Raw genomic sequence first — 23,342 nt, 5'->3', positions numbered from 1 at the left:
TGTTTTGTTTTTAAGATGAGACAAAAAAAAGTGTAATAGAATTAAGTTAAGAATGAAGGTCCGGTTTCCCGGGTCGCATACTGTATATATTATCTTTGAAAGCAGAATTATGATGGCAAATATGCATACAGTAACCTTTATAAAAAAAAAAAAAAAACAATCTACTAATAGCTGAGAGAAAAAAAAAAAAAAAAAACTAATGAAACTTACGTAAAACATTTATAAGTAGTCTACTAATAAAAGCTGAAAAAACACTACTGAAAAAAAAAAACTAATGAAACATACGTCGTTTGACAATAACTCAAACCGTTTTATAAGTCGAAGAAAAAGATCTTGGAATTTATGACTACATTGACCCAAGGATAAATGAAGGAGTCAAAACTTTTTTTCCTTTACGATAGGATTCTCACCATTTCTAAATAAAAATCACAAAAAAAAAAAAATCAGTATAAAAAATGGAGACATAAAATATTTTTATTCAAACGACTTAAGATAAATGAAGACTAATTCAGTGTCCCGTTGTTTTGTATACTGAAAAATTGAGATAACATAAAAACAACTAGTAACAGGAATCAATAAAAAAAAAAAAAAAAAAAATTTATTGATAGATATATAAAAAAAATAATAACTTACATTGCATTCTTCAAGTTTGCCTTGACGAATAACTTGTTGTTCATGATATTGGTAAAACCGTCCGAAAACAAATCAATATCAGAGGTGATTTTTAAAAAAAAGTGAGTTGCTAGAGGCCCATCGACAGAAAGTTTAATGGGCCGAGTAGGCGTTCTAAATGACGTGCTATCCAGTAGGCCTGTGCACGGTCCGGTTCGGTCCAAAACCGGCCAAAAAATCGGGCCGGACCGTTCAAAACGGTTAAAAAAAACTCAAACCGGACCGGACCAAAAAACTGTAAAAACCGGACCGGACCGGACCGTTTTAAATCATGTAGACCGGACCGGACGGTTTTGAACCGTTTGGACGGTTTTGAACCGTTTAGACCGGACCGTTTTGGACCGTTGGACCGTTTTGAATCGTTATACATCATTAAAAAAAATAAAAACCGTTAATTTTCCACCAAAACACAAACATATAGTCATATATGGGAGTTAAATACATGCACAAATGTCTAATTTGGCTAATTGGACATTAATTTATTTTTTTTTATTTTTTTTTATAAATAAACCGGTCAGGTCCGGTTTAACGGTTTTTTTTTTTAAAACCGGACCGGACCGTTTGCATTGAGTAAACCGGACCGGGAAAACAAAAAACCGTTTTAAACCGGACCGGCGGTCTAAAAATCACCGGTCCGGTCCGGTTTACGATTTCTACGGTTTTTTTGCGCCGATCTACTATCCAGATCTCCAGTAAAAGGAGTGACTATAGCTATATTCTTTTTGTGAGATCGATCATCGAGATAGAGATAGACGAGAATCACAACTTAGACGATTTTGGATGAGTAAGCGAGAGAAGACAAAAAGGAGCGAAGAAAAGCGGAGAAATCGGAATATTAGCTAGCAGGGGCAAAAACGACAAAGCACATTATAAAACCATTGTTTTGGAAATAAAAGGGGACATTTCCTTATGTAGGACTAAATTAAGGCTCATTTCCAATTTCCTACTATTTTCAAAAATTTACCAAACTAGAACTAGTTAAAAACAGTCAAATGAGAGATAACAAAATTCTACCTATTATACCCTCATACTAATTACCAACCTACCATCTCCCCCAATAAAATCTCTTCTTTTTTCTCTTTCTTTCTCTTTTTCCCGCTCAGCCCATCGAGCTCACCCTAATTTTTTTTACTAGTCCTAGTTTGGTAAATTTTTGTAAAAAGTAGGAAATTGGAAACGGGCCTTAATTTAATCCTACTTTTGGCAATTTAAAAAAGAAAAAACGGACATCGTTTCTGCAATAAGTGTTGGGAAAGACGTTTCTGAGCGTAGTTTCCACTAAAAAGTTACGCTGCAGGCAAGGTTTTAATTTCGATGATTTTTTGTTGGTGAAGTTGTTGCCGGATTTTTGAAGTTTTGATGCAAAAAAATTGTTTGAAAAAAAGTAGGAGAGAGAAAGTGACGAATTAAAAAGCAAGAGAGAGAAATGATGAATCTAGAAATAAAAACGTTATATTTATTTAAGGACAAATATGAAATTTTAATCCAATATCTCTAGTGCCACCTAATATAATTGGCTATTTTTCTAAAACTCTTCAAACGTGGGCTAAATCTCAAACCTTAAGTTTAAGGTGACCTAGTTAGTTACAAAATTATATATCTATATGTAAATTAAAGAATTAAGCTTTTGAATATATGTCTATATTCTTATATATGTATATATACATATAGTTGTCATAATTTTAATTTTAATTTTTATATGTAAAAGAAAATATCAAGTTGTTGAATATATATATATATATATATATATATATATATATAAAGTATCCATAATTTAATTTTAATTTTTATATGTAAAAGAAAATATCAAGCTTAATTGAATATATATATATATATATATATATATATATATATATAATGTTATAAACTAGATCATTAATTCATAGTATTGTATGTAAATAGAAAATCAATAATATTTGAGTTTGTATTAAAAATTGGTAGTATTTGCATATTATATTATTATTTGTAATGTGTATTTTGGGTTTATGTGTTGTCTTGAATATGTAATATTTGAGAACTATTTAATCATATTAATAAATAAATAAAAACTATTTTATCTTTTTGAATTGGGGATACATGTAAATATATATATTAGATTTTTTAAAATTATATTTTGTTATAGAATTCGATATATCCGTCGGTAGTCGATATATCATCGGTACCATCAGTAATGGATATTAAAAATTTTATAAGATACCAATCGATATATCCGTCGGTAATCGATATAGCAGAAAAATTAGAACCTCGGTATCGATACCGGTATCGATGTTTTAATCCTTGACCCCACCAATGATATCATTTTACTATGCAGAAATTTATGAATATCTCAAGAATCATAGTACTAACTATAGTTATAATAATAAAAAATTCTAAGTACTACAGGATTAGTTTTAGACAATTATTCAGCAAAAGAAGCTTCTAAACGAATATAGTCGTACATAATTCCCTGGAAAGGGCTAACGCTGTTAGTTCTTGTGAAGTAAATGGTGTTATTTCCTTTAACTAGCTGCGAACCAGGAATCTTTACGCTGTAAAGCCAATAGAGACCATGGATTCCATGCCTTGCTATGGTGTTATCTTTTCCTATCACTCCACTGCTAAATATTGGAGACGTTGCTTCTGGGTCATTGATCCGAACCTAATGAATGAAAGAAAATATTGATACTTAAAAATAATACTTGATGCATATTTCTCAGTAACATATCAGGATAACCAAACGAATAGTAGATTTTAATGTTAACTTTATATTTTAAAAATTGGGAGTACAATTGTCGTAAATAAAATATTATCTTCCATTACGGAAAATATGGTAGAAGAAATAAAACTTGGTTAGAAAAAAATAGCTTACTTGTAATTCAGATACATGTGCAGTTGCGAGTCCTATGCGTAGAAAATAGGTTTGGGATTCTTCCACGTTTTCGAGGTTAAACCTTATTTGCCATGTACTTCCTTGGTACGTCCTATTACCGATCTTTCTGTAGACAATCATGATAATAATAATATCAAATGATCCTATAATCCGTGGTTTATAATTTCTTTTTCAGAATCAAAACATAGAATTAAATATACAAAAGTGAAATAGAAAAAAATTTGTGACATTAACTAATTACATGCTCTTCATCAAAGAAAACTCAATCATATATTCTACTTTTATATGTGGAAAATTTAGTGAATATCGAACCTGGTGACCTGAGCAAAAAACCAGTCTTTACTATATTCACTGACGCCGATAGTATATAATAAGTCCTCGTGGGGATACAACTCTCCGTATCTTTCCCAAAGCCCATACTGCCGATACCTGCGAAAAGTTAGAAGGAAATGTAACAAATAATTAGTCCGAAAAAATTTAATAGAAATATTCCGGTTCACACAAAATAATATGAAGTATGAACTTGTCATAGGGTTGTCGGGGTAATTTAACTTGTCGGGGTGATTAACATAGAGCTGGTTAACATAGTTAGGATTCGGATCGGGAACATAAAACTCTGAAGCAGAGCGATCAGGAACGCCGATCTCCCACAATGTTGGGCCGTTTCTTGGCGGCTCGTAAATAAGATCTCCCATCTCAATTTTGCTTCCTGTGAGTGAGTGACATTATATATATATGCTTGATAATGAATTTTTTATTTCTTTTTTGGTACTTCCAAGATTAACTCTTACCTGGAGTAACTTTAATTTTATTATCATATCGATAATCGCCAATGAAACCCGGGACAAATGCGTAAAGATTATACTCTCCTGCTCTTACATTGTTGATGCAGAAATAGCCAGTCTCATCTACTTTGCTCCAAAATTGATAACCCTGTCAGAGGTTGTATAGCACAAATTGACGTAAATACCTTATAAAATTTACAAAAATTAATGTGAAACACAAGAACAAATCTGAAAATCAGAAACTATTCAGAAGATGTCACGTCGCCGTTATAGCTATTCACTTAAAATTCACAGAAGATTGTCTATTTAGTATATTTTTTTAGTTTAGTGACATAGTTTGTTATAAATTTGTATTTAAAATTTGAATAAATAACATCTTTGCCCCCGGACTATGACTGTTCTATCAATGTGGTATGCGAACTTTTTTTTTCTTCTGCTTTTCAATTATTAATTTTTTTTTTATCATTTTTAGTCCTTTCGTAATATTTTCGACAAAAAGTCTATTAAAACGGTCACGTGTCCAACATATGACGATTTTAAAAAAAGGAAATTACTATTTAGCTATGATATTCAATTATTAATAAATAAATCAATTATTAATACATAAGTTTGTGTAATTTATTATAAATTAACAAAAAGAAAAGAAAAGAGAGAGCATAGTCGCTCAAAGAAATCCGAGAGAGAGAGAGATTTTGCAATTGACGAAGAAGAGGAGAAGAGATATCATCTTCGTACAAATCACGCCGGAAATAAAGAAGAGAGACCTTCTGAGCAAGAGAGAGAGAGAGAGAGAGAGAGAGATTGCGCGATGGAGAGCGAGAGTAAGAGATTCAAGAGAGAACATGAGAAAAAAGTTAGGACGACGACCGGAGCTTGTCCAAGGTGATGAAAAGGAAATTCTTCTTTGATTCTTGTTAGAAGTCAGCTTCAACTCTTCATCATTCAGTTAGAGGAAGGGTGACGTGTCAAGATCTTGGTACAAGGCTGCAGATCAACGGTGGAGAGAAGCCTCAGTTAGTTAGGATCCCAGAATGTATTATAAAGTCTCAGTTAGTTTTCTCTTCAATGTAATCAAGTCAAAAAACACCTTTTGTATGTTTGAATTCTTTCTGAGAGATCTGTAGTGAGGACTAGCAAGAATTGAGAGGTATTTTCTTAGGGAAAATTCTTGCAGGGTAGTTTGTACTTAGGTTTTGAGAGATAAACAGATCGGGGTTGACTTGGTGTTGAAGGTTTGAGAGGATTGACGTCGAAGATAATCAGATTGACTCGAACTACTTTATTCTGAGGAGTTCCGGGGATTAGGCATTCGTGTTGTACCTCGTTAACAAATCGCTTGTCTCTTTTCTCTTACTTTTCAGTTTTTTTGGTTTGTGATTGCGATTACGTGCACATGAAGTTATATGTGTTCTTGAGTGAATTAGGTTCACAAGTTTCACAATTGGTATCAGAGCCTTAGGGTTACGGAAGCGTACCTGATTCATCGTCCAAATTTGCAATCGATTCTTCTTTCACTGCAACCCTGGAGGACACGCAAGACTCAAGTCATGTACCAAGATTCAAAGGCAACGAAGGCGCGAGGAACGAACCAGATCATTCGAGGGGTTCTGAAATTGAATCATCGCGAATTCAATCTTCGAGCGAACTCCTGTGGAGCCCAAACCCAGACATGAAGATCGACATCGACAAATTCGACGGCACCGGCGATTTCCGAATCTGGCGACGAAAGATCACTGCGCTTCTAGCACAACAGTGTTTGCTCAGGGTGATCTCAGATCCAATCGCATGGCTGATCGATGTCTCCGATGATCAGAAACTGGAGATGACTGAAACAGCTGCGGGTACAATCATTTTTCCGATTCAATCATTCGTTTAATTGATAAGGAAGATACTCATGCTAAGATGTGGAAGAAACTTGATGAGTTATTCCAATCCAAATTGTTGTCTAACAAGATCTACTTGAAAGAGAGATTGTTTGGTTTTAAAATGTTGTCCTCTAAGACTTTAGAACAGAATCTTGACGAATTCTTGAAGATGACAATTGAGTTGGCCAACTCTGGAGAGAAAGAAGCCCTCAACGACGAGAATCAGGCTATCATCATTCTCAACTCTCTCCCAGAGGCCTACCGTGAAGTCAAGTCTGCCATCAAATATGGCAGGACCTCCATCACTCTTGAAGAGGTCATCTCAGCCCTGAAGTCTAGAGATCTTGAAATCAGATTGGACAAGTTGAACTCCGGCGATGGTGAGAATCACCTGGCATGTGGAATGTCTCATACAAGGGCCTTGACTTCAAGCTCCCAGAGACATAGGAAGCTCAAGCAAAGGGAAGTCCAAATCCTCTTCTCAAGACAATCCGAATAAAGAGAAGAAGTGTTACCACTGCAAGAAGATGGGTCACATCAAGAAAGAATGTTACTCATGTCTCAAGAAGAACAATGACACTAAGGGTGGCACATCAAACCAACCTTCACAAGACTCAGCCAATCTTGGTGATGGTTATGACAGTGGAGAAGTGCTCATGATCTCGCACGATCAAAATGCATCTGAATGGATACTGGACTCAGTCTGCACTTACCACATGACACCCAACAAGGAGTGGCTCTCAGACTTCAAGAAGATTGAAGGTGGCAAGGTGATTATGGGCAACAATCAGACGTGCCAGGTTGAAGGCATTGGATCAGTAAGCATCAAGATGTTCGATGGAATCATCAGAACTCTAAAAGAGGTCAGGTTTGTACCAGATCTGTCAAGAAACCTCATCTCTATTGGGGTCCTGGATGATCTGGGCTACTCCAACAAGATTGTGCAAGAGGTCATGAGGATCAGTAAAGGATCCTTGGTAGTGATAAAGGGCATTAAGCAGGCAAGGCTATATTACCTTGTTGGAGGAACCATGGTGGGCCACACTACTACAAATTAACATATTGGGTGCGGAAGGGTATTAGGTGCGACATGTCGCACCTAATAGTCGCACCTAAGCCCATATTAAGTGCGACATGTCGCACCGGATACTCATCCGGATGACTAAAAATTTCGCTAATGTTTAGTGTTATTCGGTGCGACATTGTCGCACCAAATATGAATATGTCGCACCTAATACCTTTAGGTGCGACAAATGTCGCACCCAATGAGTTTTAAAATTAAATTTGTCAGCGAATCCCGCCGAATTTTTTTTGGATCTGGGATTTCATATTGGGTGCGGCAATGTCGCATCCAATATGATTATTAGGTGCGAAAATGTCGCACCCAATATGATTATTAGGTGCGACAATGTTGCACCCAATATGATTATTAGGTGCAATAATGTCGCACCCAATATGTTTAGGGTTTTAAACCCTGCGTTTCTCCTTTTTCACACATTAACTCACTCTCTCTCTCTCATCTCACAAGGCCTCTCTCTCTCAGCCAGCCCCCGCCGCCGTCCTTCCCCGCTCCGCCGCTGCCGGCCCATCCTGGTACGTCCCCATCTCTCTCTCTCTCTGTCTCACCGGCCGTCTCTCACCATCTCACACTGTCTCTCTCTCTCTCTCAGCCAGTCCCCGCCGCCGTCCCTCTCCGCTCCGCCGCTGCCGGACCTTCCTGGTACGTCCCCCTCTATTTCTCTCTCTATCTGTCTCACCGGCCATCTCTCACTCTGTCTGTCTCTCCCAGCCTACCCCGCCGCCGCCTGGACCAGCCCCGCCCCGCCGCCTGGACCAGCCCCGCACCGCCGCCTGGACCAGCCCCCTGCCCGCCCGCCCCACCGCTGCCTGGACCAGCCCCTCGCCCCGCCCCACCGCCGCCTGGACCAGCCCCCGCTCCGCCGCCTGGATCGAACAGCATTCTATTTCTGATTTTGTAATTTTTTTAAATTTAAAAAACATATTAGGTGCGACATTGTCGCACCTGATATGTCGCACCTAAAGGTTTGACTATTAGGTGCGACATGTCGCACCTAATGCCTTTAGCGACGGCATATTCGGTGTGACTTTGTCGCACCTAATAAACTATTAGGTGCGACATATGAGGTATTTGGTGCGACAATCGTCGCATTGGATGACGTTTTTTGTCCTAGTGCCAGTCATCCATGGCTATGGCACCGGAAGATCAGAAAGCCACTCTGTGGCACAGGCGTCTTGGTCACATCAGTGAAAGAGGGTTACAAGTTATGAGTGATCAGAAACTCCTGGGGAAGGACCACATCAGCAAAGTTGACTTCTGTGAGCATTGCGTATTAGCCAAGCAACACAGATTCAAGTTCAAGGTTGGAAAAAATCATTCAACACAAGTGATGTAGTACATCCACTCGGAGTTATGGGGGCCCTCAAGGACAGCAACTCATGGTGGTAATCTCTATTTTCTTTCCATTATTGATGATTTTTCTAGGAAGGTCTGGGTCTATTCGCTTAAGAACAAAAGTCAAGCTTTTCAGAAATTCATAGAATGGAAACTGTTGCTAGAAAATCTCACTGATAAGAAAGTAAAACCCCTTAGGACTGACAAAGGTCTAGAATTTTGTAATTCTTGTTTTGATCAGTTCTGTGCCAAAGAGAGTATACAAAGACATAAAACTGTGAGACTAACCCCTCAGCAAAATGGTGTTGCTGAGAGAATGAACATGACCTTGCTCAACAAGGCAAGAAGCATGTTTTAATGCAAGTTTATCTAAGCCTTGCTGGGGAGAGGCAGTGATCACAACAGCTTATCTGGTCAACGCATGTCCTTCAAGTGCTATTGATTTCAAGACTTCTGAAGAGAAATGGTCTAATAGGCCACCTGATCTTGGTCATCTCAAGGTGTTTGGGTGCACTGCCTTTGCTCATCAAAGTCAGGGTAAACTCGAACCTAGATCTATAAAGTGTGTTTTTCTAGGTCATCCTCAAGGCACCAAAGGGTATAGATTATGGGTTAAAAGTGAAGCTGGTTTCAAAACTATTAATAGTCGTGATGTAGTTTTCAATGAGTTTGAATTTCCTTGTGTTGTGGAGACTAACCCTGGTGCAGATCTAGAAAAGTCTACCACTACCTCAACCAGCTATATTGAGAGTTTGATTCAGGTGGAGCCAGTCAGTACACCAACAACTCTACCACACCAAACATCAAATGAAGACACTGAAGAAAGATGTGAGGAACAAGATAATGCTGAACAAGAAGCCCAACCTGAAGAGCTGGAACAAAGCATTGTGTCAAGCAACAATGAAGCATCAGAGGCAACTGAAAAAGATCAAGAAGACCACACTCAAGGCATTGATGGTTATCAATTTACTTGAGACAGGCACAAGAGAGTTTCCAAGCCTACTCAGAGATATGGCTTCAACTCATACTCGGAGCTCTCAGCTTTTTCCATCACCTCTGCTGTTGAAGTCAAGGTTGCAAGAGCCTTTGTTTTATCATGAAGTCATGTCAAGTCAAGACTCAAAAAGATGGCAGCAAGCCATGAAGGAGGAGATGGAAGCTCTCTACAGAAATCAGACCTGGCTAGTTGTGAAAAGGCCTCGAGATCAGAAAACTGTGGCATGCAGATGGTTATACAAGATCAAAGAACCCGTTACACCTGGAGAAGCACCGAGATATAAAGCTAGGCTAGTAGCAAAGGGATTCACTCAGGTGGAGGGAATTGACTACAATGAGATTTTCTCTCCAGTAGTCAAGTACAAGACCATCAGGGTAATGTTATCCCTGGTCACTCAGTTTGATCTAGAGCTACAACAAATGGACGTCAAAACTGCATTTCTACATGGTGAACTTGAAGAGACCATCTACATGGAGCAGCCACTTGGCTTTGAAGTTCATAAAGGGAAAGGTATGGTGTGCTTGCTCAAAAAATCCCTCTATGGACTTAAGCAATCACCTCGGCAGTGGTATAAGAGGTTTGATTCCTACATGATGCAACAAGGATACCAGAGGAGTTCATTTGACTCTTGTCTATATTTTAAAGGGTCAAATGTTTTGGAAAGTGTCTACCTGCTCATAAGTATGTCTACAAAGAAGATCTCTGAATTGAAGAAGGTGCTAAATTCAGAATTTGACATGAAAGACTTGGGAGCTGCAAGGAAAATCTTGGGAATTAACATTGTCCGAGATAGAGCAAATGGAAGGCTGTTGCTTACACAGCAAGACTACCTGGAGAGGGTTGTGGACAAGTTTGCTATGTGGGGTTCTAAACCTGTCAGGCAATCTCTTGAAAGCCATTTCAAGCTTTCAAGCTCTCAGAGCCCCAAGACTGCATCTGATCAGGAATACGTGAGTGAAGTGCCATATCCCAGTGTTGTTGGCTCAGTTATGTACACCATGGTGTGTACTCGACCAGATATTGCCCATGCTATCAGTGTACTGAGCAGGTTTATGGCCAAGCCTGGAAGGGAACACTGGTTGGCCATGAAGTGGCTTCTAAGGTATCTATGCTGCACTACAGATCTAGGTCTTGTCTATAGGCAGCAAGGAGAAAAGGTCCATGTGGAAGGATATGTGGACTCTGTCTATGCAGGCGATCATGACACCAGGAAGTCTACTACAGCCTATTTCTTCTTGGTGTGTGGTAATTGTGTAAGTTGGAAGTCTCAACTCCAACCTGTTGTTACTCTTTCAACTGCTGAAGCCGAATACATAGCAGCCACTGAAGCAGTAAAGGAAGGTATTTGGCTTCAAGGGATGTAAAATGAGCTAAATGTGGATGATGACACTGTGACTGTGTACTCAGATAGTCAAAGCGCTCTACATCTGTGCAAAAACCCAGTGTTTCACGACAGGACAAAGCGCGTTGACATCAAGTACCACATCATCAGAGAAAGGATCTCAGATGGTACTATCAATGTGGCTAAGGTTGGAACTGATGACAATCCTGTAGATTGTGGAACTAAGGTGGTAACTCTAGGAAAATTCAAGAACTGTCTTGAACTCCTAGGAGTTGGATCTCACTGATCCAGACCTGAAGTTGAACGATGAATCAAGAGTAACGGAAAATTTTGTTTGAGTCAGCCTGATGAAGACCTTGGCGCTGAGGTGGAGTTTGTTAGAAGTCAGCTTCAACTCTTCATCATTCAGTTAGAGGAAGGGTGACGTGTCAAGATCCTGGTACAAGGCTGAAGATCAACGGTGGAGAGCAGTCTCAGTTAGTTAGGATCCCAGACTGTATTATAAAGTCTCAGTTAGTTTTCTCTTCAATGTAATCAAGTCGAAAAACACCTTTTGTATGTTTGAATTCTTTCTGAGAGATCTGTAGTGAGGACTAGCAAGAATTGAGAGGTATTTTCTCAGGGAAAATTCTTGCAGGGTAGTTTGTACTTAGGTTTTGAGAGATAAACAGATCGGAGTTGACTTGGTGTTGAAGGTTTGAGAGGATTGACGTTGAAGATAATCAGATTGACTCGAACTACCTTATTCTGAAGAGTTTCGGGGATTAGGCATTCGTGCTGAACCTCGTTAACAAATCGCTTGTCTCTTTTCTCTTACTTTTCAGTTTTTCTGGTTTGTGATTGTGATTACGTGTACAGGAAGTTATCTGTGTTCTTGAGTGAATTAGGTTCGCAGGTTTCACAATTCTTTTCTTCAAATTTCGCCAATAGAATTGTAGGTTTTGATATTTTCTTCTCAATTTTGTTTCTTAGTATAGGTGGCGTAATTCATCGTACCTCATTGGGGCTCGGTTTTATTTTGGCGGAATGATTCAAACTAGAGGAGGAGTTACAGCCGAGAATCATGAGAAATCGCTAGGCTGGGCTGTCAAGGTCTCGGCGGGAATCAAAGATGACGAAGAGTATTTAGTCTTCGCCGGAATTTGTTCGTTCCAAGGAAAGGAACTCAGATTTCGTCTTTGATTTTGGTCTGAAAATTTGGAGATTGAATTGAGAATATAATTCTAGAGTTTTTAATTTTGAAATCTGATTGAGAGATTTTGAAATTAATTTCGTGAGGATTAAAGATAAGATTTGATTATGAAATTTTAAGTATAATTCTCTTAGCTGCCACCGAACTCATTCTAAACGGCGTCGTTCTCCGGACGATTAGGGATAGGACTCTTTCCGCTCCAATTCCTCTTAAAGCTCTCTCTCGCCAGGAATACATCAATGGAACTATTAAATATGTATGTGTATATGTGTTCGTGGAGACTGGAGAGAGAGAAAGTAAATCTAAGACAAACAAAAAAATAGTTTATTTATATTTATTTTTCTTTCTTTTACAATTATTTATTCATATTTAATTTTCTTTCTTTTCAAATTATTAATTGCGAGATTACGATACTGACCTATCACTCACGTGATTGACATGTGCATACTTAACTGGCAGTTTCATATAAAAATTTGACGGAAGGACTAAAAGTGATTAAAAAAAAAGTTTGAATATCAAAAAAGCAAAAGAAAAAAAAAAAAAGGTAATTGATACAGCAGCCTTAGTCTAGGGGACAAGAATATCATTTATTCTTAAAATTTATGTATAAATATATAATCTATCAAGAAAGAAAATACCTTGGATTCTCTTTGCCAAGATCCGACCTCACCGGGCGCTGCCAACCCCATAAAGCCGCCTTTAGCAACTATATGATCTTTGCTAACATACCTAGTCCATTTTATATGTATACATACATATATATATATATATATATATATATATATATATATTAAATAAATCAATGCGCAATGTCTATAACTCTTGAGAGTAAACATCACAGCTATGAAACATCTACCGGATGAAAAAACAAATAATACAAATTAATCAGAACCTCAATATTATTCATACCTTCACAACATGTGACGTAACAATAAATTTGTATGTGTAGTTATAAAAGCTTATATCCTAGAACGAACTAGTAATTAAGGGGTACGTATACCTATCTGAAATCAGTAATCTACCGCTTATGTTGCCTCGTTGGTCCGACAAAGGAAAATCCTCCGATCTTGGAAAGTTATATGGCCATTTTTGCACTTCAATTTCCATCTACGAAAAAGATTAATCACCAACTATCCATACATACATCAAGACTCATAAAAATGTTTTTTTTTTTCTAACCTGGTGTTTGGCGTCTTCCCAGAGTAACTGAAGAGGGTCTCCGCCTTCATCGTTCAGAGAATTGACATAAGTGAAAACTGGACCATATACTTTCTTCCATGTCTCATTTTGTCCGAATTTCATGATCAAATCCTCTCCCGAGTAATGTGTGCTATGAAATATCTGGCAAGTTTATATATTTCACGAACAATATGGTTTTAATTATCGCAAATGTATTTTGGCTAGGCTATCGAAATTATCATTGACATAAATAAATACTGATCAAAGACAAGAGGAGGAGCTAGCTCAGTGGTAAACACGGCCACCCCTAAATGAGTTTCAAGTCATGGCAAACACAAAAATTGTTAAAAAAAGAAAGAAAAAAAAAAAGAAGAAGACTAACTGCGAGGGTGGTTGGCCCCACGTGAGAGGTGAGGCATTGTTTGAGGGGCCCACCAGATCGGAACTCGTCACTTGGAGTGATTTGCCAGAAGCCGACGGAGGGATCAGTTGAAATCCACCCATGAACTCGGTTGTCTTTGTTTTCGCGTGAATATTCGTATTTATCATCAACCTATTACACATCTCATTAGATGATCATAAGAAACTGGAGAGAGAGAGAGAGAGAGAGAGAGAGAGAGTGTACCTCTCCTGTGAACTCTTGCTCGATGGGGTTGATAAGTTTGACTGCCTCAGGGTAATCCAAAGCCTCGCCTCTTCCTGGTTTTCTATCATCCGGCAATGGCATATATCTTTGTCTATCTTCTGATACGGCCATGTAGCGAAACCTAAACATATGCAATATATATACAATCCATGATCACCATCATGTAGAACTAAATTTATTATGATTTCTTCTAATAAATACAATAATATTTCAATTCATAACACATCAGGCTTTTTCTATTTAAAAAAAAAAAAAAAAGCCCCAATCAGGCTTCGAAATTTGAACTAGGGTTCCCATATAAACTAAACAAATATTAACTTACACAAATTCATAGGCATCAATAAAAATTTAATTAACAAATCAAACTTATTATAGTAAAAAATAAAACAGCTTACTAGTGATAACTTCTATTTTTTTTTTATTGTAATAAAATTACAATCACCCAAATGAAAAACGTGATTGGATAATTTTTAGGTTATTATTCTGTGCTATTTAGTCACGCACAAACTTCAATTTTGATTAATATAATCAACGTTCTGTAAGTTTTGCAAAGTAGCCATTATAAAATATTAACTGTTACAATATCCAACATTTTGATAAATATTTTAAACATATTTGAAACGTGACTAAATAGTAATGTTACATTTCAAGTGGTCTACTTCTTTATATTATTCATAATTTTATCTTGATATTACTAAAAGTTATAGTAATTAACAAAAATCAAGAACTGCTTATATTTAACATATTGTTCAAAGAATTTCAATACTTCACAATTTTATAAATAATTAAGTTTCTTAAAAATAGCCTCTGAAGTATCACGAAAATTGATAATCATTTAAAAATAAAATCAGTAACACATAATAGCCAATCAACACCAGCCACATCATCAGTTACACTGAGGGAACTTTCAGCCAATGAGCAAGGAGAAATCCGTGACACGTTGGCACAATAGAGAGTCGGTTTAGTGAGCTGTTGATGAGCTGGAATTCTGTTAGAGTTGTTAGGTTGTTAAAGATCCTGAAATGTATTTATAACAAACTCTGTAATACTTGACAGTTAATGAAAATCTGACGAGAAGAGCTTTATCTCTCTCGATCAACAAATCTCTCTAGATTCATCTTCTCCAAAATTATCTTGGTATCAGAGCATTTCAATGACGAATGAAGGTCTTTCTTCTCCGTCATCATCTCAGATCCACAGCGATTTGAGACCTGTGATCAATCCTCATTTCACAGGAACGCTCAACAATGTTGTCACTGTGAAGCTTGATCGTGAGAACTACTCTGTTTGGAGATCTCAAGTTCTTCCGGCGATCCTAGGTCACAACCTACAAGGTCTGATCTATGGAACCAGAGCTCAACCACCTCAATTCATTGAGCCAGTCGACGAGCGAGGAGCGAAAATTTCAGTTCCGAACGTTGAATTCTAGATCTGGACTCGTGAAGATCAACTTCTCCTGAGTTGGATGTTGTCTTCACTATCAACAACAATTCTTCAGTCCGTCAGAAGAATCAGAACATCTCAAGCTCTATGGATCGCACTGGAGCAACGGTTTGCTGTCAAGTCAAGAGCTCGAGTGATGCCGCTGATACTGCAACTACAAACCACAAAGAAAGGCTCGCTTTCTATCTTAGACTATTTTTCAAAAATAGAAAGCATTGCAGACTCTCTTTTTCTGGCTGGATACGAGATTTCTGAGGATGAATTGGTCTTAGCTATTCTGATTGGATTGCCGAGTGAATATGATGTCCTTGTGGCTATGGTCAATGACAAATTGCAGAGTCAAGTACTCAGTGGTGTTGAGATTTCTGTACAGGAGGTCTTAGCTATGGCGATCTCTCAAGAGTCTAGGATCGAACACCTTGCAAGCAGCATTGATAATCAAATCCACACTGCAATGGTGAACTATGTTGAGTCTCGAGGAAGAGGACGCGGCCGTAGCAGAGGTGGACGAGGAAGATTCTTCGGTGCTAGAGGCTCGAGCAATTCAAGACCTATGTGCCAGATCTGCAACAAGCAGGGACACATTCGACAACATGTTTGTACAGACTCGATGAGTCTTACCAGGCCACTCCTCCCACGTTTGTTCAACAGCAGCCAGCCATTCAGACACAGAAAGATCAGAAAACTGCCATGTCAGCGTTCTTTGTAGGACCTGAGACTGTCTTTGATCCGGCTTGGTATGCAGACTCGGGTGCAATAAACCATGTCACATCAGAAATGGACAATCTGCAAGTGAGCACCAGCTACAAGGGAAAAGAAAAAATCATGGTGGGAAATGGTAATTTCCTAACTATTACTCATCTTGGACAGTCAAATCTTGTTGATAAGAATGTGAGAAATACTGAAAATAGAGGAGTAAAAGTTGAGAAATATTCACAGATTCCCTGACATAAAGAAAAGTTTAATCAGTGTCTCTCAATTGACGTCTGAGAATGATGTTTAATCAGTACAAGCTCACGGTGTTGCACAAGACCCTCAGGCAATCTCTGAGGAGAAGAGTAGTCAAGACAGTTTTCTCCACAAGTCTAGTGATCAATTGAATACTTGTTTCACATTTTGTAATAGCAGTGATAAGTAGGAATTATGGCACAATAGACTTGGCCATGCCACAGAGAAAATTGTACACAATATTTTGAATAAGTGCAAAGTGACTTGTCCAAAGAAAACCGTGCAAGATTTTTGTTCTGCTTGTCAGTATGGGAAAAGTCATTCATTGCCTTTTACTCTGTCACAAAAAAAAAATCAACGCGTGTTTTGCAGCTTATTCACACAGACTTATGGGGACAATCACCCGTAGTTTCGAGTCAAGGCTATCTATACTAAATTCACTTCATCGACGATTTTTCAAGATTCACGTGGATCTATCCGTTGGGGGTGAAGTCTGAGACACTTGGCGTCTTCAAGAGCTTCAAGAAGTTCATTGAGAAATCTCTAAATGCAAGGATATGTGGTGTCCAATGCGACTGGGGTGGAGAGTATCGACCGCTAGCCCCGTTTCTTGCTGACCAAGGCATTGCAATGAGGCACCCCTGCCCACATGTTTATGGCCAGAACGGACGAGCTGAAAGAAAACATTGCCATATCGTGGAGTTGGGACTGGCTATGTTGGCTCAAGCGCAATTACCTCTACAATACTGGTGGGATTCCTTTACCTCAGCTGTGTTTAGAATCAACGTTTTACCCACACAAGTTTTAGATGGTCTTAGCCCTTACCAAAAGATATACAATAGATTACCAGATTATACCTTCCTTAGAGTGTTTGGTTGTAGTGTTTATCCACACCTCAGACCTTATAATAACCACAAAATAGTATTTAGATCATCAAAATGCCTCTTTTTAGGTTATAGTCCTATACACAAGGGATACAAATGCCTTCATTCTTCAGGGAGAGTGTACATTACTAGGAATGATGTGTTCAATGAATTTGAATTTCCCTATCCTACACGTTTCCCAGATGAAACACAACATGTCTATGAGTCTGTCCCAATCGTTCTCCCATCATCCCAAGTTTTTGTATACCATCAGTCAGAAACAGCTAATATACCACAAATAAACCCAATTCACACACCACCATGTGATCCTACCACCAATAATCCCACAAATGTCCCAAGCCCTCAGTCAGATATAGCTAGTATTCCACAAATAAACCAAAATGCCTCATCATTATGTTGTCCCAACTCACCGACCAGTCTCAATCCTACTTGTGACACGATAGACCAAGCTGCAAATGAACCATCTCAACCCCTAGTACAGAGTTGTCCCACTGTACCAAACCTATCAACAGATGTGTCAAATACATGCCAAAACTTGTCGGGTAATAGAGAGTTGGTCCCAGTGGTTGTACAATCAGCAATAACCGGTCAATGCAAATTACATGCACACAAGGTTCAAATCTGGGATAAACAAACCTAAAGTTTTCACTGTAACACGTCACCCCATTGCTATCAAGCCAGGACCTACTGAACCAAGTTCAGTGAAACATGCTCTTGCTGATAGTGATTGGACTGCTGCTATGAAGGCTGAGTTGCTTGCTCTCTCCCAAAATGAAACCTGGTCTCTTGTACCTGCGTCACCATCTCAAAAGGTCATAGGTAACAAATGGGTCTTCAAGGTGAAATATCTCCCATCAGGTGCTGTTCAACGATACAAGGCACGCTTAGTGGAAAAAGGGTTTTCTCGAACTCCAGGAGTCGGCTTTTCATAAACTTACAGTCATGTGGTCAAGCCATGTACTATTCATCTTGTGCTTACTCTGGCAGTGTTCAAGAATTGGGATGTGAAGCAGCTCGATGTGAATAATGATTTTCTCAATGGCATCTTAACTGATGAAGTCTACATGGCACAGCCAGATGGCTTTGTGGACAGTAAATTTCCCAACCATGTGTGTAAACTCCATAAAGCTCTATATGGCTTAAAACAAGCGCCGAGAGCATGGTTTGACCACATTCGTCAAGCTTTACTTCACTGGGGTTTTACTGAGTCAAAGGCCGATATTTCCTTGTATACGTTGATGACATCCTAGTCACCGGCAATAGTGACAAGGCTATTGCTAAGCTCACTACTGATGTGCATGCTCAATTTGCTCTCAAACAGCTTGGCTCGATTCATTACTTTCTTGGAATTGAAGCAACCAGAGACAATACTTGCCTATACATTTCACAGTCAAAATATGTCGCTGATCTTCTTCAAAGACTCAACATGACTGGTGTAAAGCCATGCTCGAGCCCAGCTGCACCTGGTGAATCACTGTCCAAGCTCACCGGTGAACCTATGGAGGATCCTTTCATCTACAGGAGCACGATTGGAGCTCTACAATATGTGGCAATGACACGCCTGGACATTGCTCATGCTGTCAATCGTCTAAGCCAGTTTTTACAAGCCCCAACAACTGCTCATTGGCTGGCTTGTAAGCGTGTCCTTCGCTACCTGAAAGGCACAATTACACATGGCCTAGCGTTCAAGCCAACTGAGTCTCTTCATCTCACAAGCTTTGCTGACGCGGATTGGACAAGTAATCCTGATGATCGGCATTCTACAAGCGCTTACTGTGTTTTCTTTGCTGGGTGCTTGGTGTCTTGGAGTTCACGCAAACAAGGGGTGGTCGCTCGATCATCCACAGAGGCTGAATATCGTGCCCTGGCACATGTTTCAGCTGAAATTGCTTGGCTCAGATCGCTTCTTCGTGAGCTACAAGTGCCTCTCTCAAGGACTCCTTTCATATGGTGCGACAACATCGGAGCTGGTGCAATGGCTGCCAATCATGTATTTCATGCTCGCACGAAACATGTGAAAATTGATCTCCACTTTGTTCGTGACATGGTACTGCATAATGAGCTTGAAATCCGGTATGTGCCTACAGTTGATCAAACAGCTGACCTACTCACGAAGACCCTCTCTGTTACTCGCTTCTTGAAGCTGAAAGAAAAACTCCACGTCAAGGACTCTTCGTGTAGTTTTAGGGGGGGTAATAGCCAATCAACACCAGCCACGTCATCAGTTACACTGAGGGAACTTTCAGCCAATGAGCAAGGAGAAATCCGTGACACGTTGGCACAATAGAGAGTCGGTTTAGTGAGCTGTTGATGAGCTGGAATTCTGTTAGAGTTGTTAGGTTGTTAAAGATCTGTTAAAGATCCTGAAATGTATTTATAACAAACTCTGTAATATTTGACAGTTAATGAAAATCTGACGAGAAGAGCTTTATCCCTCTCGATCAACAAATCTCTCTAGATTCATCTTCTCCAAAATTATCTACACATAACTATATAAATATGTTTTCATTTTTTTTAATGTGATATACATCACCTCTCAGGTGAATTGGCAGTAAAAAATTAAGGTTGTGTTTGGTAGTTAACTCAAAAAGTTTTTTGTTTTTTGTTTTCTAATTTTTGTAGTTGTATTGAAAAACTGTTTTGTAGTTGTTTTCAAAAAGTTGTTTGGTACAGTTTTCATTTTTGTTTTTGAGAAAGTGAAAAAACTGAAAAAAGTGTTTGGTATAGTTTTCATTTTTGTTTTTGAAAGAATGAAAAGAGAAGATGAGGAGAAAGAGGAGAGAAGAGGAGAAATTTTTTTTCAAAAACACATTTTATTTGTTTTCAGTTTTCTTTACTTTTTTCCAAAACAACTTCAAAAGTTTTTGAAAATTTTTTCCGAAAACACTTTACCAAACATGTTTTCAATTTTTGTTTTCAATATTTTCAACTCAAAAACTAAAAAACAGTTTTTGAGATGAGAAACAAACATGGCCTTAACGTTTAAATGTGATTAAGTGAGTTGGAAATATTTCTCCGTTGAAATTTCAAACAATATCGCCTAACATAAAATTCAATAATAACCAGTTAAGCTAACAAATAATAACCCTATACTTGCACATATTATGAATTATGTCACATACAAACGATGAAGTGCATAGCAATGTTGGTATAGTATAATTACTTACTTGTCCTTCCTGAGTTTGAAGGCAATTCTGGTGTTTGTGAGGTTGAAAGCTGGCCATCCGTCAAGATGTTCATATATTCCATATGAATAGAAGCCCGACGAACCACGAAGCATAATGAATCTTAATCACATGAAAAATGGACTAATTATCATAAACTTATCGTCCAACTATATATAATAATAGTATAGCAAGGAAATAAATAAAGAAAATAGCTTTTACACTGATGATTACCTTATGTCAACATTTAAAGGAACTTCTTTTCCGTCCAGGGAAGAATCCCATGTTCTTGTGAATGAAACCTCAACTTGGTCGTCGTTTTCCAATATTACCTTAAATTGTGTGCCTTTAAGCCTGAAAAAGCATCAAAGCAATATATTTCATTATTTATATCATAATATATATATATATATATATATATATATATATATATATACACATTAATTAAATCTATTAGACACTGAAGCACAAATTATAAAAATATCCTTTAAATTTCGATATCGTAGAAATTCATATTTGTCAAATATTTGAACCTACACCATCAAAGACCTCACGTAAGAAAGTCATGATAACCAAGCTAGGTACTTTTTTTATATCCCAGTTTAATGGTTAAATTTTAGAACATGGATAAATGACACTCTAATCTAAACTATTAGTAAAATAGTCAACGTGTTTTAAGTTGTCAAAGTCAATTGGTTGTTGACCTATCAATTAAACTACTTTATAATTTTTTTAGTTTTTCATCACGCATTGAGCTTCAATCCATGAAGACTACAAATATAGGTCTTTTATAATCCCAGTGAATTTTTTTTATATATATATATATATAAAACTAAGGGAAAAAAAAGACACCGCTATTCTAAGTTAATCCATTTGGAAAATATTTCAGGATTCAAGTTAGTAAGCAAAATAACAAACGTTTGACACTATAAATATAATACACAGTGTGATAAATATTAGTTGAATTTTCTTTTAATATTTATTACTTGTTTTTTAATAATTAATATAAAGTTTGTGGTTTTCCTATCTTGCACTATTCAAGTTTTGCTTTTCAATAATGTTCATCGCTGATGACACTAATATATGCTGGTCCACCTGATATGGTAGACCCACGTGTCTTAGTGTCATCAGCGTGCGGCGATGAACATCAGTACTCTGCTTCTCCGTATATATTTCGATTATTAGTTGGTCTTCAATTTTCAAACGAAACATAAGAGAGGAGCGACATTGATTTAACGTTCTCCGCACAAACATCTTGATTTTTCGGGTCCCCTCTTCCATATCATCACCACTCCTTACAACTCTCAAGAAAGCATAGTCGGAAGTTGAAACACGCTCATAAATAGGTGTGAAGAACTAGAGAAATTGCCTTTATTAGAACTCCATGGCCACTATTATTATTCTAATCTTTTAAGTTATATTATATAATATTGTATATCGAAGCATAAAAAACATAAGCTTCCGCCATGTAAAGTAATTTTATGTCTCGTGGTCATGGGATAAAACCCTCGTGCGCAATAAGTCTTGCCAACTGACCGAGACAGAGATGTAATTTAGAGGAGGATTTTTTATTTTTTTTTTAGCAAATTTAGAGGAGTTGATATGCACAAAAAAGTAAAAATTAGAAGGATTAATTTATTAATTTTTAGTTTAAAAAAAAGATTATTTACTAACAATAAGTATTAAAAAATTAGGAGGGGCTGTAGCCCAACCGGGGCATAGCCTCCATCCGTTGTATTGATTTTTCTTCTTCTTATTTCATTAGTTAAGAATATCCATACATTTTAAGTAACCGAGATATCCGAAAGCATTTCTCAAACAATTTATCAATAGTAATTGTCAGAATTTCAATTAATCTCATAATTTTTAACTATTGATCGGCCAAGTTTTAATTCCAGTTATCAGTGGTTACTGGTTACGAACAGTTTCCCACTCTTTCGCCCATTGAGCTGAATATATAGACTAGAGTATAAACTACTCTTTACAGCAATGTTACGAAGTATATATATATATTTGTAAACGTCAAAAAATCACTAATAGATAGAGGATTAAAAAAATAGAAAACGAAAAGGGATGTTTACCGATCGAGCGATCCCTTTTTGCCAGTACTTCCATTTCCAATCCAAACAAGGTCCCAGTATCTATGAATGCAAATAGAAAAGAGAAAGAAAATAAATAAATTTTTTGAGTTATAACATATGGTTGCAACTATTGGAAATAATCAATGATATAAAGATTCGAAAACGTATACCCTCTATTGGTTTCACGATTAAGAGGTTCAAGCAAGTTGTCAACGCCGTTATACCGGATTCCAGTAATAGCTCCTCCGGGTTTCGACAAAGTAATTTGCAGTATTTCATTGTCGATTTCAACCTACGAAAAAAAATTACTAAAAAGTCATCATTCAGAATAAAGTAGCGAAAAACGTTATTTACAAAAATAATATAACATAGAAGACATTACGTATTGATCTTGAATGTTCAATTGCAGAGACTCCGTTTTGGCTGTCATTGCGATTAAAACGACTGTTGCCATAACAACGCTACATAAGCACCAGATTTTTTGTTGCTCCATTGTGACTAGGAAATTTTATGTGAAAGTCAGGCATGTGTGTTAAAATGTTGTGCGATAAACAGTTTTTATAGAGAATATATCATCTAAATTAGTTCATAAATTTATGTTATGTGATTTCTTTATTATATGCATTAATTCTTAGTATCCCCTTTGATTGTAATCGTGATTGGATATCTCATTTAGTGTACGTAATTCTTTTTATTGTAATTAATAATATATTACAGTTGATAGTCATACCTTTTATTGCAATTGCTTATATAAGCAATGTGGAGTTATGAATAATATATTGCAATTTATACCATGGTATGTTGCGAAAAGGGTCATTTATGAATAATCTAATAAAAAAAGGGTAACTTACCAAAAACATAC

At 37.4% G+C, this 23,342-nt stretch overlaps 1 protein-coding gene across 1 annotated transcript; it reads right to left on the bottom strand.

Moving 5' to 3' along the window:
• Positions 1-3,014: 3,014 nt before the first annotated feature.
• On the bottom strand, positions 3,015-20,519 carry LOC149390568 (uncharacterized). Its single transcript, XM_089621372.1, has 11 exons — positions 20,403-20,519; positions 13,940-14,081; positions 13,697-13,867; positions 13,315-13,476; positions 13,136-13,242; positions 12,774-12,864; positions 4,333-4,474; positions 4,094-4,250; positions 3,854-3,970; positions 3,521-3,647; positions 3,015-3,310 (listed from the first exon to the last, which is right to left on the bottom strand). Exons 1-11 carry the CDS (start codon positions 20,513-20,515, stop codon positions 3,071-3,073), a joined length of 1,569 nt encoding a protein of 522 aa, XP_089477498.1. The 5' UTR covers positions 20,516-20,519; the 3' UTR covers positions 3,015-3,070.
• Between the last annotated feature and the right edge of the window lie 2,823 nt (positions 20,520-23,342).

Source organism: Urtica dioica, chromosome 7 (assembly GCF_054948205.1).
Source record: "Urtica dioica subsp. dioica isolate 48M chromosome 7, U.dioica_male_clone48M_v1_H2, whole genome shotgun sequence".
NCBI lineage: Eukaryota > Viridiplantae > Streptophyta > Magnoliopsida > Rosales > Urticaceae > Urtica > Urtica dioica.
The sequence above is the reverse complement of the archived record's forward strand: the minus strand, read 5'-3'. Positions and strand labels throughout refer to the sequence as shown.

Coding starts and splice junctions, on each gene's coding strand:
- LOC149390568 (XM_089621372.1), bottom strand. CDS start 20,515: ATGCTTCGTGGTTCGTCGGGCTTCTATTCATATGGAATATATGAACAT. Junction 3,648..3,853: donor TTTTTTGCTCAGGTCACCAG/GTTCGATATTCA, acceptor GATTGTCTACAG/AAAGATCGGTAATAGGACGT. Junction 3,311..3,520: donor CACATGTATCTGAATTACAA/GTAAGCTATTTT, acceptor TTCATTCATTAG/GTTCGGATCAATGACCCAGA.